This window comes from Octopus bimaculoides, chromosome 10, assembly GCF_001194135.2.
Source record: "Octopus bimaculoides isolate UCB-OBI-ISO-001 chromosome 10, ASM119413v2, whole genome shotgun sequence".
Classification (NCBI taxonomy): Eukaryota; Metazoa; Mollusca; class Cephalopoda; order Octopoda; family Octopodidae; genus Octopus; species Octopus bimaculoides.
Window position 1 is genome coordinate 7217047 of NC_068990.1, and position 18253 is coordinate 7235299.

General features: G+C 34.5%; 1 protein-coding gene across 1 annotated transcript in view; it reads left to right on the forward strand.

Moving 5' to 3' along the window:
* Positions 1-18253, forward strand: part of LOC106871452 (dynein axonemal heavy chain 5) — a 358231-nt gene that overhangs the window by 212430 nt on the left and 127548 nt on the right. Inside the window, exon 41 of the mRNA XM_014917924.2 lies at positions 3861-4055. Within this exon, the coding sequence (XP_014773410.1) occupies positions 3861-4055 (195 nt within the window). The remainder of the gene's footprint in view (positions 1-3860; positions 4056-18253) is intronic.

An 18253-nucleotide genomic window follows, 5' to 3' on the forward strand; every position in this document is an offset into this window, starting at 1 on the left:
CAGACACACACACATAGATATATCCATGTGTATATACATATATATGTGTGTGTGTGTGTTTCTTTCAGTTTCTGTCTACCAAATCTACTCACACAAGGCTTTGGTTGGCCTGAGGCTATAGCAGAAGACAGTTGCCCAAGGTGCAACACAGTAGGACTGAACATAGAACCATGTTGTTGGGAAGCAAGCTTTTCACAACACAGCCACACGCATACATGGCTGTGTGGTAATAATTAGTAGTTTACATTAGTTTTTCTTATTTCAATACCAATAATTGTAAAAATTTTCATTGAAAGTTAACTACAAATGTTTGCAACAACTTCTGAAAAAAACGTTCTCTTCCAAATAACTGTAACGATAACATTTTTACTGCTTATTTGTTATACTAAATAGCTGAAAATCTGTAAAATATGTTGGTCACACCTTTTGGCAAAAGGTGTAGTTTTTAATATTTATATTATCCTGCAGAGGTGATAAGCCAATCTTACTTCAAAGCTGACTTTTTATTGAAAGAGAAGTAAATAAAAATTCACCTTTACGACTTTGGTTATATTCATAGAGTGGACAAATAAAACTGTGCCTATTGCTTGTTGTATTTTAACAGACATTTGCCCATAAAATATGTAACATTTTACTGATGTTTGGTCACTTAATGTCACATTTAATTCTTCATAAATCTGATTTATGATCTTAGTTCCTTTTAACTTAGTATTAATACCGAAAATTGTGAGACATTACTTTCTAAGAAAAGACAACTGACAGAATTATTTACATACATGTTAAATTATTTTAATTATAAAAACAAACACACAAGTACACATAATTTTAAATGTACTTGTTTGATTAGTGATAATTGTGTTTATCTACAATCTGTCCATTCTATTTTTAATAGAATTTATTTTATAGTGTTAGTGTAAAATGTCACATCTTAGATTTATATTATACCATTACTGTATATTGTTTTCTTTGCTTTATTGTATTTTATTGTTGTACTGATTTACTAATGATATCATAATATCATGAATGTAATAAGTATATATGTATAGCATAAATATATTTAATTAAATATAGTATTAGGCTTTAAATAAATTTTTTGTGTATGTCACAGTTGAACAAATCATTGGAATTCTGGTTTATTTAGTTCTTGCAGATTATATCAGACGTATTGCTTGATATACCTAGCAAGGATATTTAACTTTTAATAACATTGTTCATCAAACTTTAAATAATTTAGGTATTGTATTGAAAAGTGATTTTGTTATATCTTGTTCAAAGGTTTTGAGAAATGATGGGAAATTATTCATTCAGTAATATCTCAACCCTCCAAAATATATTTATTATATATACATTATGTGTGTGTGTATGTGTACATGTGTGTGTGTGTGTGCCTATACACAATCTAAAACTATATATGTACATATTTTGAAGTGTTATCCACCGTAAAGAGGAAGGGAGAGGAATAAGGATTGGAAATATGTATAATGAGAAATGAAATTGATAGGTTATTTATCAGAGAATATTATCAAAAACAAATCATTGTAAATTATTATTTCCTACCTCAGTGAATAATAAAATGTATTGGACTGTTTTTATTAAGTGTTCAAGTGAAGACAAATAGTTACTTATTCAGAAGTTATTATGAAATATAAACATATTTAGAAACATTAGAAGATTAATAAGAGATCAATGAATAAGAATAAAAATGAGGTAACAAAATTAAAGGTGCTCACATTTAATTACATGGTTATAATCCTCATGCACACTAGTGCACTCCTTGGGATACTTCACAATATAACCTTTTAAATAACTATGGTGACATTGTCACAGAACCAGACCATTTTGCTGATCCATTAGCGTAAATTTATCTTTATATCGATAGGTATCATGTAGGGACAGCTAGAAATTTTATATGACTGTGAGCTCTCTTAACTTCTGTCTCTTCTTTCTACCTCTTGTAAGTTGTTTTCTTTAATCATAAGTATAGCTAAACATCATGGATGATGTCATATTATCTATCATTAATTAGATGTTAATTATTCTATCACATATCATGACTGCCTCAATTACTCCTTCTATCCATTTTTTCTGCTGAAGATACACTTGCTAATTGCATTAAAAAAAATTGGACCCCTGTGTTATTAGTGTGTAAGGAATCTGGCTGAAAAGCACTTCTCATTTCTTGCATTCAACTCATATCCACTTACCTTCACTTTTGTATTTTAATTATCTCAATTATCCCACTATATTTAACTTTCACTGGCAAAGACAAAACTACTGCTATTCCTAATAGTGAAATGGCTTATGAAGAATTGATAGCTGTTCACACTTCTCAAGTTGTGCACTGAGCTAAAATAGCAGGTGTCAGTCATGTTGATACTGTATGTGATAAAAAGTAATCAAGCATGCTTGATTGGAATGAACTTGGTTTACTTTTTTTCGAACTTTAAAGTGCAATGTTTACCGGCTAATTAAAAATGCTGCTTGATATTCCATTAGTTGATACTTTATAAGACGATGCTTAATGCACACAGATACACGAAGCAATCTATGAAGCAGCTCCTGCCTCAATGAGGACTTCCCAAGCACAAGCAAACCGACTGGTTTAATTAATCTTTTCTCAATGGGAGGAAACATGGCAAGCTATGAGTCTGCTTAAAGATGCAAATATTGTGCTACATAAGGAACTGAGGTATCCTAAATACTGATGATGAGACGATGATGAGGCAGATGAAATTAAAAGTCAGTCTGATTCACACAGTGTGGCTGGAACAGTTTAGCCAGGCCCTCAACAATTTGTCATGAGGACCTGAAATGTATTCCATTCAATTTGAAAGATATCAGTTTGGATTTATTGCTGAATATTGGGGAGATGGTATCTGACAACTGTGAGACATCAGGAAAGCTCCCAGGACATTTTTTAAAGCCTAGTACTTATTCTATGGGTCTCTTTTGCCAAACTGCTAAGTTACGAGGACATAAACACACCGGCATTGGTTGTCAAGTGGTGATGGGGGACAAGCAGAGACACAAAGATACACACACATGGATATATGTATAAATATATATATATACATATATATGTATAAATATATATATATATATATATATATATATATATATATATATATATATATATATATATATATATATATATATATATATATACATATATATATATACATATATACAATGGGCTTCTTCCAGTTTCTGTCTACCAAATCTACTTACAAGGCTTTGGTTGGCCTGAGGCTATAGTTGAAACACTTGCCCAAGGTACCATGCAGTGGTAGAAGTAACATTAAGTAAGCCAGGTTGCCTCAAAGCAATGGTGGACTTAATGGATAAGTGTGTGTGTTTTGAAACACCATCACTAGAAACATTAGAAGCAGTAGACTTGTAGAGAGAGAGACGGCTCTTTTCTTCTCTGTTATATACAACTATTATAGCATTTATGCACTTTTGCCAATGTGTTATATTTGCACTACACCTATTGCATTATTTGTTTCCCTTTGTAAATTGTAATAAAAAAACTCTAATGGTTTTCTTTAGTTATGTCTTATAATACCACATTGTATTTCATGTCTATTGAGACACATTAACTATTCGGAAAAGTTGTAATTCAAATTTATTATGTAGTTTTTCGTGTAACCGCTAACCATTAATTAATTCTGAATACTCAGGAAATAAAGGATTTTACTTTATTTCTGGTCTATTTTCTGATTTATTATTGAAAAGATTGATGTGTGTTTGTTAATCAGATGCTTTGTTCATGATTGAGATGAATATTATCTTATGAATGCAATTTTATTACTTCCTTTACAGTAGGCAACAGTCATATATAATTCTAATTTTCTCCTTAGAATCCTGGGTATGCAGGACGCCAAGAGTTGCCTGAGAACTTAAAAATCAATTTCCGTACTGTTGCAATGATGGTTCCAGATCGTGGAATAATAATGAGAGTAAAAATGGCAAGCTGTGGTTTCCAGCAGAATATTCTACTCGCTCAAAAGTTTTTCACCTTATACAAACTTTGTGAAGAACAGCTTACGAAGCAGGTTTGGTTTACTTTTCTTTATTCTCCTCATATAATCACTGTCATCGTTGTCACCATCATCCTCCCACCTCAATTCTTTCATAACCAACTATGCATAAGCTGCGTTTGTTTAACAATTTGTAAGAAAATGCACATCTGTAGCTATACTTCGTTGGTATCTACTATAATAAACATTGGTGTGTCTTGATATTCTTTTATTTGTTTTAGTAATTTGACTGCGGCCATGCTGGAGCACCACCTTTAGTTGAACAAATCAACCCTATGGCTTATTCTTTGTAATCCCAGTATTATACTAATGATCTCTTTTGCTGAACCACTAAGTTACAAACCAACATCGGTTGTCAAGCGATAGTGGGGGTACAAATACAGACACATACACATGCACACACACACGCATGCACACACCCACACACACACACACACACACACACACACACACACGATGGGCATTTTTCAGTTTCCTTCTACCAAATCCACTCAGAAGGATTTGGTCGGCCTGAGGCTATAGTAGAAGACACTTGCCCAAGGTGCCATGCAGTGGGACTGAACCTGGAACTATATGGTTGGTAAGCAAGCCACTTACTACACAGCCACTCCTGTGCCTATCATCATCATCATCATCATCATTGTTTCACGTCCATTTTCCATACTGGCATGGGTTGGATGGTTTGGCCGAGGTCTAGAGAGCCAGCTGCTGCACCAGGCTCCAATCTGATTCAGCAATGTTTTTGCAGCTGGATGCCCTTCCTAACACCAACCACTCTGAGAGCTTAGTGAGTGCTTTTTACATGCCACTGGCATGGGAGCCAGTCGGGCGGGCCTGCCATCAATCATGTTCAGATTGTGCATTTTATGCGCCACTAGTACAAGAGCCAGTCAGGGAGTACTGGCATCGGCCACGCTCGGTTGATGCTTTTTATGTACCACAGGCACAGGAGCCAGTCAGTGGGCACTGGCCACAGCTACGATATTGGTTTTACTTGACTCAACAGGTCTTCTCAAGCATATCACGTTGCCCAACGCTTCAAGGGTATTCTTAACAGGGCCGGACATGCATGGCTGCGATCTCACTTTAGTTGCTGGGTCTTCTCAATCACAGCATATCTCCAAATGTCCCAGTCTCCTGTGATTGCCTCTGTGAGGCTCAATGTTCGAAGGTCATGCTTCCTGGGGCTACCTCTTCCACAGGTTCCTACTACAGTTAGGGAGTGGCACTTCCTATATGTATATATATTTATTTCATTTGTGTTTCACTAAAGTATTATAGCAGGAGAAAGGGAAACAGAAGTAAGAGAGAAAACTGATAGAAAGCTGGAGAAATAAAAGCAAATGACAGAAAGAAGGTGAAAGGGAGTTGAAAAGAAAAGGGAATGATGGTAAAAGGAAAGGAAGCTGGCATGTTGCAGCAGGACACACACATACGCACATGCAAAAGATCTCAGAAACAGAAACATATACTCACTTGACTTAGACATTTATCACTCACACAAATAAACATATCAAAAGGGACATGTGTACGCATACAAAGAGATATTCTCATGGCATATTCCTAAGCATAACACATGAGTAAAACACACACAAACACACACACACACACACACACACACATTAGCATATGTATATATGTCTGTATGTGAGGTCACCTGTGAGGTGTCACTTGAGTGCTACTGGCAACATGGAATCCAGTACAATCTGTTGCGTGGTTGGGTTGTTGGTGACAAAATTGGCAACCCACAAGGTTTGCCTGATGAGGAGGGCTGTTAAAAACCCAGAAAGACTAAAAACATGACCTCTCAAAAGGACAGAGGAACCCAATGTAGGTTCAAGAACTATCAAGCTATAGCACAGACCCTTAGAAATTCCAGATTGGTGTCTGGGGTGCTGGAAGTCCACTGGGAGTGGATGCATACCCATGAGCCCTTTTTAAAACCTGTCCTTGGGAGAAGGGCATTTAGATATAAAACCAGATACACAGTGAATGGCAATGAAAATTTTAGGGGTCTTTTGCTGCACTTGAAATCATGGTGCTCCCACATTTCTGAGCCTATTACCCACATTAATACTGGATATCTTGCCCTCGCTTGTCTCTGATTCATGTCAGCAGGGTGGAAGGGTTCTGTAGTCTTATATACTTATATATATAAATATATATATATATATATATATATATATATATATATATATATATATGTATATATATATAATTCTTAAACAGGACAGGCAAGGTAAACATCTCAAGTCATATACATTTTATAATTCCTCATCATCATCATCATCATTTAACGTCCGCTTTCCATGCTAGCATGGGTTGGACGATTTGACTGAGGACTGGTGAAAACCAGATGGCTACACCAGGCTCCAATCTGATTTGGCAGAGTTTCTACAGCTGGATGCCCTTCCTAACGCCGACCGCTCAGAGAGTGTAGTGAGTGCTTTTACGTGCCACCGGCACGAAGGCCCAAAATCTTACAACTGTTTCTGGGATATTCCCTAGTATAGGATATTCTGTCATCAGAAACAAATAGGGAAGAAAAGAAATGGAAAATGAGAATGGTATATATTAATAAGATGACAACATAGAGGTAGGGAGTAAAAGAATAAGGAGATGAAAAGGAAGGGGAAAAAAGAAGTGTAAAAGTTCATAGTTCAACTTACCAAAGTTATAATGCAATACACGATGTGGTGTATTACGATTCTGGTGTTGAAGAGATGCACTGTATCTGATACCAAGAAAATATCATGCCTTCTAAAGTAGGTACAACAGCTTCAGTCACAACAGGGACCACACATTATCACTGTGGAAAACACCATATCATAACACTTGTCTTCTGCAATAAACTGTGTTGTGTGTTGCAAATATAAATATTTCAGTAGATCATAATTATAATATAATTTATATGGAAACTGTACAAAATCAATGAACATATTAAATATAATTTGTATAGTGTGATATTTATGTTTCACCATAACTTTATACATATAGGACATCATGATTATATTTATATTATATTGTGTGGAATGCATGTTCCATTGACTATTGATAAAATATACAACTTTTGGTAAATACACTTTGGTCAGAACCTAACCTGGCAGTATATGATTGTTATAATAAGTTTATATACAATATATGATGTATAATATGTTGAAGCATTTATTAAATACAAGTTTCAGCTTATTTCTGTTAAAATACTGTGATTTTTTTGACAGACTGGATATACTAGTTATCAGAATTTTCTACTGTTGAATTAGGTAAGATTTTATACCACTTCCCCAAACTCTTCTTAATGCCTCCAATGCAAACAGCTGAAGACACATTGTGATATAAGACATTTCATTACACAATGCAATAGTCATGAGCACAGTTTCTTTTTCTTATGTATATTATGTAAAATCAGAAACACCCAAGGAATTTGCATAGCCTGTCGTTCAAAGTTATATGAATCCACATATTGAATGAATGCCATTCTTCTTGAGTTGTTGCTACTCTGTGTTGCTTGTTTATATTTGAGACAAAACAGTACTTCAAATGTATGTCGCAGGCAAAAATAATTCTTTCATTGCCAATAAAAGCAATATATATATATATATATATATATATATATATATATATATATATATATATATATATATATATATATATATATATATGCATACATATATATATATATGTGTGTGTGTGTATGTATATATATATGTGTATGTGTATATATATGTATATACATATGTATGTATTTATACACGCACACACACACACACACACACACAGAGGAATCTCCTGTTACCAGAGTGATGCATCTGTAAAAAAATTGCCGTAACCTGAAATCCTTTAATGCAAAACTCGTTTTTCCACTGATTTTTATGTTATAAAGTGATAATGTATTCCTACACCTACTATTCAAAAAAAAAAAAACACAAAAAAAAAAAATAAACAAGCAACGTAATCACTTTTATGCTTGGAAATAACAAGTGCTTCACATACATGGTACTATATGTTTACACATAAGCATTTAAAGAGAAATATGTTAAGAATATATATAAATGGTATAATGGTAGTTGGGAATGCTTTTACCAAAATATATGTTGATCACTGAGAGAAGGGTGATGGTAGAATGAGAGCTACTGGCAGGATGAAGGACACTCTCTTCTATCTTATAGTTCATCATCATCATCAACATCTAACTGAGGGTAAAGAACTTATCCACCATTATTTGATGTATATGGAGCATCATCTCTTTGTACAGTTGAGTGTAGGAACTGAGCTCATTGTAAATTTCTCATGTAATTTTTATGCTATTAGGGTTGTTATCAACAAAAAATACCTGCTGACCTTGCTATATAAGTGCCAACTCATTCAGAATATTCGTTGCAGTCGATTTTAGTACAGTAGGCGGAATTTCCATATTCTTACCTATATTTTCAGCTCAGTTTTGTTCGAAAGCATTAGCTTCTTGTTAGATGAGATTTCTCTGTAGCACATTAGCAACTGAACCAAATAATCCTCTATGACTTTGTGAAAGCCTACATAATTTTCAAGTGTCAAATATCTTTCTGATTTTAGTGTAGACTTTCTGCTTTTAGAAAACTTGTAAAGCCACAGATGCCACCTTGTGATACATTTTTTGTAGCACCATTATGTTGAACTTCTTCCAGAAGTCTCTTCCTGTAGGCTTATTCTCCTTATCAATTGTTTTCATAAGTTTTTTGAAAGTTCTCAGACAATACAACTTGAAGTTAGCTAGTACACCTTGATCCATTTTTATTCTTGGAGATAAATTCCTCTCTCACATTATCAGAAAGCTCACTTGGTGGCTGGCTGCATTGTTTAAATGGAGCAATACTTTGTTTGGAAATATCACCTTTTCACAGCAAGACAAAAATGTTTGTAAACTACTCTTTGAAAAGTCTCTTTGCTATTCATGTCTTATTTGAATGCCAAATTAGAGATAAATTAAACTTTGTTCCCTAAGATTCTCATATCACTAGCAGCATTTCCTCCAAGAAGCACTAAATGATTTTTTGGAAATTTTAAACTCTGAAGTTGACTTTTATCCTTGAGAAATAGAAATTCTAGTTATTCTTCTCTTCTGTTTTATTTTGACATGCACATTGCATTTTTATTTGTCTCTTCTATTTTACGAATCCAGTGTGCACATACTCATTGCATGTTCATATTCCTCTTTCTGGTTCCTATTCAAAACCGTTTTCAAATCACAGCCATCTCACAAGCCTGCGTTCATGGTGCGTGCTTTGCACTCTGATGATTGTGAAAAAGAGTGAAGTTTTGTCAGTATTAACATTTATATTTTCAGTGCTCAGGATAATTACTAGCAGCTTCTGTTTCACCACTGGTAGCCTCACCAATCTTTTTATGTTGGACATATTCAAGCACTTCTTAAACTTTCCAAACCTCCTTTACTAAACAAAGAATTTTTATCAGAAATTTCACTATTTTGTTTGCAAATTATCCTATAAACTTTCGGCTTTTTAAAATTACCATCATGCTTATCAGTACATTACTTCGAATCTAATTCTTGATCATACACTCCAAAATTGTTCTATCTTAAACAGAGAATTAGATTTATGAAAAAATAAAATCCAATAAGTTTAAAGTAGTAACTTCTTGAGCAATTGACTCAATTTCCTCATTGTTATCACATTTTGTTTCCAGTGTTGACATTACAAACTGCAATGTTTCACAATGTGGCTGATTTTTTAAATCTCACATCAACCCTTTCTAAAACATCAAGTTTATTAACTCTTTATGATTCCTTTTTGCACTACAGCCTTCAGTTCCACTTGATGATGTCTTTCGTGACTTCTTGAATTTTAGGTATATTCAATAGCGGCAGAGATCAACAATAAATATGTAGTAAAAAAATAATAGCACCAATAAAAACCCATTTCGTGAGAGAGGAAAATTGTCTTATTTATGGATGTAAGAATGGACATGAGAAGATGAAAGTGTGAGGGAGTGAGGTGGGGGGAAGTACTGTAGAATTCAGTTCATTGACGAATTACCAGGTTCCTGTACACTTCACTTGTTGCACTTCTGAGTTAAGCCCTAAAAACTCCACAATCTTCTCTCTCTTTCTCTTTCTTTCTCTCTCTCTCTCACACATTTACTAACACATACAAACACTGTTGTATTGACACAACAAATGTAGCTATAGACATTGAATAATGCTGATACTATTACTATTGTTGCCAGTTGGTTATTCGAAATTTGGTGGGTGAGCAGTAATGGTGGTGTTGGTTGTATTGATTTTGGGGTTGATGATGGTGGTGGTGGCAAGGGTATTGTTGGTAGTGGTGGCAGGGGTATTGTTGGTGTTGGTAGTGGTGGAACATATTGTTCTTGATAATTGTATTGATGTTGCTGTTTAGTCCCATGTCAATCCACATTGAAATAAGATCAGAGACAGAAAAATAATAAGCAGCAGGGATAGAAATACTAAATAGCAGAGAGAACATAGGAGAAAGGCAGAGAGGGAGAGAGAGAGAGAGAAGAAAAGATGGAGGAAGAAAAGATAGAATGATCAGAGCAAGAGAGGAAAATGTTGATAGATGGACAAAAGTGTTAGGGTACTGTGTATGTCATGAGTCTTATAATGCAAAACAAAATGAAATTTGAAAACAAATTAACAGAAAGGGACAAAGGATAATTAAAAATGGAAGTTTTCTTATCAGTTGTAAGTAGGCTCCTAGTGTAAATGAGTACTCAGTACACTTATTAAGTAGATTGGGTACATTTGGTAGCAGCAAAATACCATACACAAAAGCTTCTCTCTTTCAACATCTCCATTGCAATAATAACCTGGTTCAGATAAGTAAACATGTATTGTGCTGTATGTGCATTCATGTACTGTATATGCATATATACATATCCACTCTAAACTGGTGGTGCATATTGGTTTTAGTGTACATAATGTTCCTTTCGAGCAGGCCTCACAGAGATGATGTGGCCGAGTTCCTTTCGAGTGTTGGGCCTCATGGAGGCAAAGTAGCCGAGTTCCTTTCAAGTGTTGGGCCTCGTGGAGGCAAAGTAGCCGAGTTCCTTTCAAGTGTTGGGCCTCGTGGAGGCAAAGTAGCCGAGTTCCTTTCAAGTGTTGGGCCTCACGGGGATAATGACCAAGACCTTTGGCAGTATGTCATGCTTGAGAAGAAGACCCATCAAGCTGAGCAAAATCGCAGTCGTGGCAGATACTGGTGTCGCACAAATGGCACCAGAACTGGTGGTACACAAAATCACCCATTACACTCTCAGAGTGGTTGGCGTTAGGAGGGGGCATCCAGCCGTAGAAAACCATGCCAATTCAGACTGGATCCTGGTGCAGCCTTCCAGCGTCCCAGCCCAGTCAAACTATCCAACACATGCCAGCATGGACAATGGACATTAAATGATGATGATGATGATGAACGTGCGATGTAGTTGTGAATTTAATTTTGAATGCAGTGTTTTTAGATTTAGCTAATGACCAGGTTTTGGTCTATGATCAGTCCCAGTGTTGTATGTATGTGCACATGTATGTCTGTCAGAGGATACACAAAGACATATGCACATTGACTTTCTCCTCTCACTCTTTTGGAAAAAATCTTAGACAGATAATCTATTCAAGCTAAGGACTTTCTTGTTTTACATGATGTTTACAAATGTATATACGTTGAAAAACTGTGTTACTATTGTTGTCATTGTTATTGTTTTTGTGGCGTGAATCTTGAAATGAAGGGTTAAAGTAAAAATTAAATGGAAGGAACATGTGGAGAGTATTGTGAATGGGGTATCGAACAGGAATATTTAAGTAAAATAAAGAACTTGAGAAGTTAGATACTAAAAGACAGAAATCAGTGTCAAGGAATGGAATAGTCCACCTGAAAAGTAACATTAACAAGTTTTATCTGCCCAGAAAAGATTAAGGATTTCATAAGTTTTGAGGAGGTGAAAGAATAATCCAGATGTTATGTAGTTATTAGTTTAGAACTGTTGTTGGTTGGTTTTTATACCAGTCAACAATGGTTCTCTCTCTCAGATTGCAGACTACATTGATAAAGATTAATATAAGAGGATCAGAATGAAGATAAGTGGGACTACTGGAATGGAAAACAAATGAACAGATTCTGAAAGATATAAGCAATGACATGGATAAACAAGGGTCTTGAGAGTGGGTGCAAAATTTTAGTTTAACAGTTGAAACTGAAGTTTTAATCTGTACAGCTCAAGATTAAAACACTTAAACAAACTATGTGAAATGTCATGTTGATAACATGGTTAAATCACCCTTAAATAGACTTTGTGATGAAAGATGTGAAATCATTAATGAATACAGTAAATTTGCACAAAGTGAATACAAAACTAAGTATAACATTGTGTGCATATTCAATGGAAACTATGGTAAAAACAACTTAATGTACATGAAAAAAATGAACATGCAAAGTTATAAGATTTTAACATTCACTGTAAGAAGACTACATATTGTTGTCATCAATGAAAAAGAAACGTAGAAATACAAGTGACAACAGAGTGCCTGAGAAAGAACAAGATTGAAAAATACTAAGATTTGAAAAGAGAAGTTGCAATAGTTTGAAGCATGAAAGATGTTGAAATTACGACAGTGGTTGTGAAAACTCTTGGTTCTGTCACAAAGAAAAAGAATACTTTTTGGGGAGAGACTGGATTGAAGTTCAAACAGTCATTACAGAAAATCAGATTATCAGGAACTACAGGAATCCTAAGGAAGGTGAACAAAAATCAAACCAGTGAGACAGTCCTAAAGAGCTTTGGTCATTGGCTACGGTCCTTCTTGCCTCGCTCGCTTGATCATATACAATAAATGATAAAAACAAGGGCTACAAGGATAGCTTTGACAAAGTTATTTAAAAAGAAAGGAATAGGTAAGAGCATAAAAACATCATTAAAACACAGAATAAATAAATTTATGAAGTTATATAAAACACAGTAGCTAAACAAGATAATTTAATTTGAAAGAAAAAAAAAAAACAGGAAGATTATTTTTGGAGAATGGACTGGCTAGATTGAACCAGAGCACTCTGAGATACTGACTTAACTTTCACTCATTGAAATTGCTATATCTGAGGATAATTGTGAGCATCATCAGTAGTAGACTAGGTAAGAAATTCCCCATATTCGTTATGAAGGTATACATTAAGAGTTGACAGAGTGGTTGTAAGAGTTTTGTGTCTGCCATGAGGTACTCCTCAGCCGATCTCCTCTTCCTCAATTCATCCTTGAGGTTGTTTAGTAGTTCTTTCAGCTCTTCATTTGTTTTGTAAAAAAACTGTGAACTTCAATTCATCATAGGGATAGAAAGAGGGATACATCCATAGACATTTTCCTTGCTTTATCTTGAGGTGTATTCTTTTTTTATTTTTTGTTGTTTTCATTTTACTTTTCTTGCCTTTTCCACTATTTCTAGTTGTATCCCACCTTTTCTCACATTCTATCTCTTATTCATTATCTCAAGATGATAGGGTGTTGATACTTGTTCTGGTTGGGGAGGAGTTTCTCATCCCCAAGATCAAATCCACGAACCGAGGATGAAGTATCCTTCAATGCATCCAAAGCTGTGTCTAGTGGGGCCTGAAGAACTGCACTATCCATGGGGTACTGAGTTTGTTGTTGCTTTTCCTCTTTTAGCCCTTCCGGACAGAAAGCTCTTAAATAACCAGCCAGTTGCAATGTACTTCTCTCAGTTCCAATAATGGTGCTGAGAGAAATACAACTCTAGAATTGTTTTCTGGTCTTGGTAGGGTCACGAGGTGTTGTAGTATGTTCACAGAGATCTTGTTTGACTGCAGATCCCTAAAGCTCATATCAATGCTGGACACATGCTCATTTTGTATTATAAAAGTGACTGTGAACAAGGTCATAGTTGTCACCAATATCTTTTGTTGTGGCCTTCATGTTTCTTTGTCCTAAATACTGTGGTATTTGTTTATTGGTAGGTGTGTAATTCCCTAACTGAGCTTTCCTCTGTACTGTTTTCAATTATAAAAATAACTCAGTACCATATGCTCCCTTATGCCTTGTGTTGGGGGCATGAAAGAGCATATTGTCCTCTCATTCCGCGCATCAGTAAAGTTATCTGCTTCTAATCGTTATTGAATGGCACTTAAGAAGCTTCTGTGATTTCTGCAATGTAAAGGTATGTCACATTCTTTCTTTCTTGTGCTCGTGTGACAGCTTCAGACAGAAAAGTGCTCATTTTTGCCTCTAAGTGTTGCATATTTTAAAGCTTTTCTGTTGAAAGTTTTATGCAGAACAGGAAACTTACTCTGCTCAAATCTCTACCATTATTTTCATTTAGCAAAGCTTGTGTTTGTTTCCATATGTGTGTGTGTGTGTGTGCACAAGTTTTGTTGTTACTAAAAGGAAAAGGAAAGAATCACCAGAATTGTTCATACAAGTGTCATTGTCGATAGAATATCCTTTTGCTCTCTTAGAATATTTGTTTCTTGTATAATAATTTTGTTCACATTTTTGTTTATGTTGGTAGTCTTCGTCATTTTCTATTTGTTTTAGCCTGTCTTATGAGAGCAATACTGCTTTTTGTTGCAGCTATTCTCTATAAGTATGTGGAGAGATAAGAGAAAAAACATTTGTCTAAAAACAAACCTTACATTTTTTTTGGTTTAAAAATTTTTCTTTCTTTTTTTTTGTCAAAACATGTGTGTTGTTGTTACTTTTGTTTATATCGTGCTAATTTTCACCTTCAGATACCAAATCGTGACAGTTTGTGGTTACAAATGTATCTGTTTGTTTCATGTTATTTTTTTTCTCTATTTATCTTTTTCTGAATTTTGTTTATCTTTTACTGAATTTTGTTTATCTTTTTTAAAATATGTTTTTGTATACTCAAAGATTATTTCAAACACTTCTATTCTATTGTGTATCAAGTGCTACACCTTTTGTTGTTAGTATCTCTTACTGTTTCTCTAATACTGGGAGCTCTAATGAATGTATTGCAAACACAAGAAACTGGTTTGGAAAAAAACTAAAAAAATGTTTAAGAGCCTTCATCCACCCCAGGTACTGGAATAGATACATTCACACATTTCGAAATCTCATGTGCAAAATAGCTCAAAAAAGTAAAACTGTTCATTGAGTTAAATATGATAAAATTCTTAACTTGTTTGAGAGATCTGAAAGATATGTCCCTGGGGAAGATGGTAGTTGTGGTGGCTGCTGCTGATGTATTCTTTTGTTTACCTTTAAGACCCATTCATGCAAGCTATAAAACTGTACAAAAGTATTATGAAATATGTGAGGATGAACAACTCAGATTTATATAAAATAAGTTGTGGGACAGTCGTTTTACAGCATAGTGATCTTGGGGTCAGTCTCATTGCACAGCACCTTGGGCAAGTGTTTTCTACTATAGCCTCAGGCTGACCAAACCTTTGTGAATGAATTTAGTAGATAGCAAATGAAAGAAACTTGTCATGTGCGTGTGTGTGTGTGTGTGTGTGTGTGTGTGTATCTATGTGTGTGTATGTCTTTGTGGTATGTTTGTTCTCCATTACTGCTTGACAAATGATATTGGTTTGGTTATGTCCCTGTACGTTAGTGGTTTGGTGAAAGAGTCCAAATAGAATAAGTACTGTACTTGATAAAGTAAGTTCTGGGGTCAATTAGTTCAACCAAACACTTCATAGTGTTACCCCACCATGATTTTAGTCCAAAGGCTGAAACAAGCAAAAAAAAAAAAATTATCAAAAAGATATAATGATATACATATACATGTATGAACATATGTAGGTATGTACATACATTTCGATATACAAAGTTTACTGTTCCGTTACAGGTAGGATCAACAAAAAATGTACTCCATATAATCACAATAAAATTAAATGAGATAGATAGATGTACATAATCTTTTTTACTCTAGACAAAAGGCCTGAAATTTTAGGGGATGGGGCCAGTCGATTAGATTGACCTCAGTACACAACTGGTACTTAATTTATTGACCTCGAAAGGATGAAAGGCAAAGTCAACCTTGGTGGAATTTGAACTCAGAATGTAAAGAGAGGCAAAATACTGCTAAGCATTTCACCCGACATGCTAACATTTCTGCCAGCTCACCGCCTTAAGAAAGATATACATAATACAAATCACTAGAAACAAGAAGTTTCCATCCCCTCAGGTGAGCAACTACCATCTAAGTTAGGTTGAAATATCCCACATTTCTGTTCAAATGTCACTCCTCACATTGGAACCTGGTGCACCGAAAGGCATCTATGAGTATTTATAGCATTGAATATTACAAAAATGATCCAACATCTAGAAATGTTGGTTTTCTTGGTAGGATAGGCCATGGGTATGGTCGTCACCAACATTCCAATTTCTGAGTGTGTTTTTTTTCTTTTCTTTTAGTCCTGCCCTATTTCTTCTTCCTCAACTAGTGCATCATCTTTGCAATCAAGTGTCCAATGTTGATCTTTTGTAGAAGCATGAATTTCATATCCTGGATGAAGTTGTGTTCCTCTTGCCTTAGCACAAAACCTTATAATGTGGAGTGGGGGTATGAGGCTTACTGGCTAAGGTGATGAACTCATAATCCTAAGATTGTGGTTTCTATTCCTGGACCGGGCAATGTGTTGTGTTCTTGAGTAAAACACTTCATTTCCTGTTGCTCCACTTCACTCAGCTGGCAAAAATGAGTAATCCTGCAGCTGACCAGTGTCCTGTCCAGGTGAGGAATATACACACCATAGAAACCAGGAAACTAGTCCTTATGAGTCAGCATTTTGTTGTTAAAATGTATGTGCAATAAATTGCTTTTATTTCTACAATACACAAAATATTTTAATTTTTTTATATAACCCCTAAGGATATTTAATTATAAACATATGCACTAGGATTTTTTAAATAAATATATATATATTGAATGGCTACAGAGATTCAGTAGTGTTAAAATAGGAATCAAAGGATTCCAAATGCAAAAAAAATGGTTGAGAATCACTGATGTAGACATTTACCCAGAAACATAAAAAGAAAAGATCTCTGTGATGGAAATTGAAGCTAAGTTTTGTGAAATTATTATCATCATTAATCTAGCAATCTAGTCATGATAATAATTAATCATAAAATGTGAATGATTTGTAACATTAGTAAATGATTTATCATAAAATTTGTTAATTTATAGAGGAATTAATCAATCTTATTTCATATCTGGTAGTCATTTTTATTCACCTTCAGAAAAATGAATGGTTAGACTTGAACAGTATTTGAATTCAGATCATGAAGAAATCATTTTATATAATTCGAGGTATTTAATTTCATGCTCTATTAGTTCTGCCATTCTATCCTCTTTTTTAATTATATTGAGATCAGTCAACCTACGGTATCATTAACATTTTAATATTTCTTACTAATTAGGCGGTGAGCTGGCAGAATTGATAGCATGCCAGGCAAAATGCTTAGAGACATTTCAACTGTCTTTGCATTCTGAGCTTAAATTCCACCAAGGTCGACATCACTTACGTCTTTTGGGGGTCAATAAAATAAATACCAGTTGAGCATTGGGATCAATCTAATCAACTTATCCCCTCCTACTGAAATTACTAGCTTACTACTTATCAGATATTTATTCTAAACACCTAGTTTCATCCTTTATCAGTGTAGGTAGCATAATACTGGCCTAACCAAAGGAGACTGTCTCCCATCTGTTTAACATTCAGTGAGCCAGAGACAGATCCTTGTGATTAATAATGGGTTGTTTTACTGCTTATAGATGTAGTTTAGTCCCTATTTATAGCTTAATTGACTGAGCCACTGAGAATCGTATATCTTTGTCAGATCCACGCTTGCTGTTCTGATAACGAAGTAAGACTCATAAACCTTTCCACACAACCAATAACAACAACAGCACCATATATTTTCAGAGACATGCCAATGACAATTCTCCATTAGGATAAAATAAATAAAGTAGAATATCGTCAATGACAATTCTCCATTAGGATAAAATAAATAAAGTAGAATATCAACAAATATTGAATTTACTTTTATTCTAAAATCAAAATCAATAAATCATTTTAGGTTTCAGTCTACTTTTATATATTTTTATGCTTCTATATTTAATGTTACATTTTAATATTTTATATTTTAATGAATGTTTTCTATAAGACATTTGTACAATCATTTCCATACACACACACATTGACAGATTCACACACACACACACA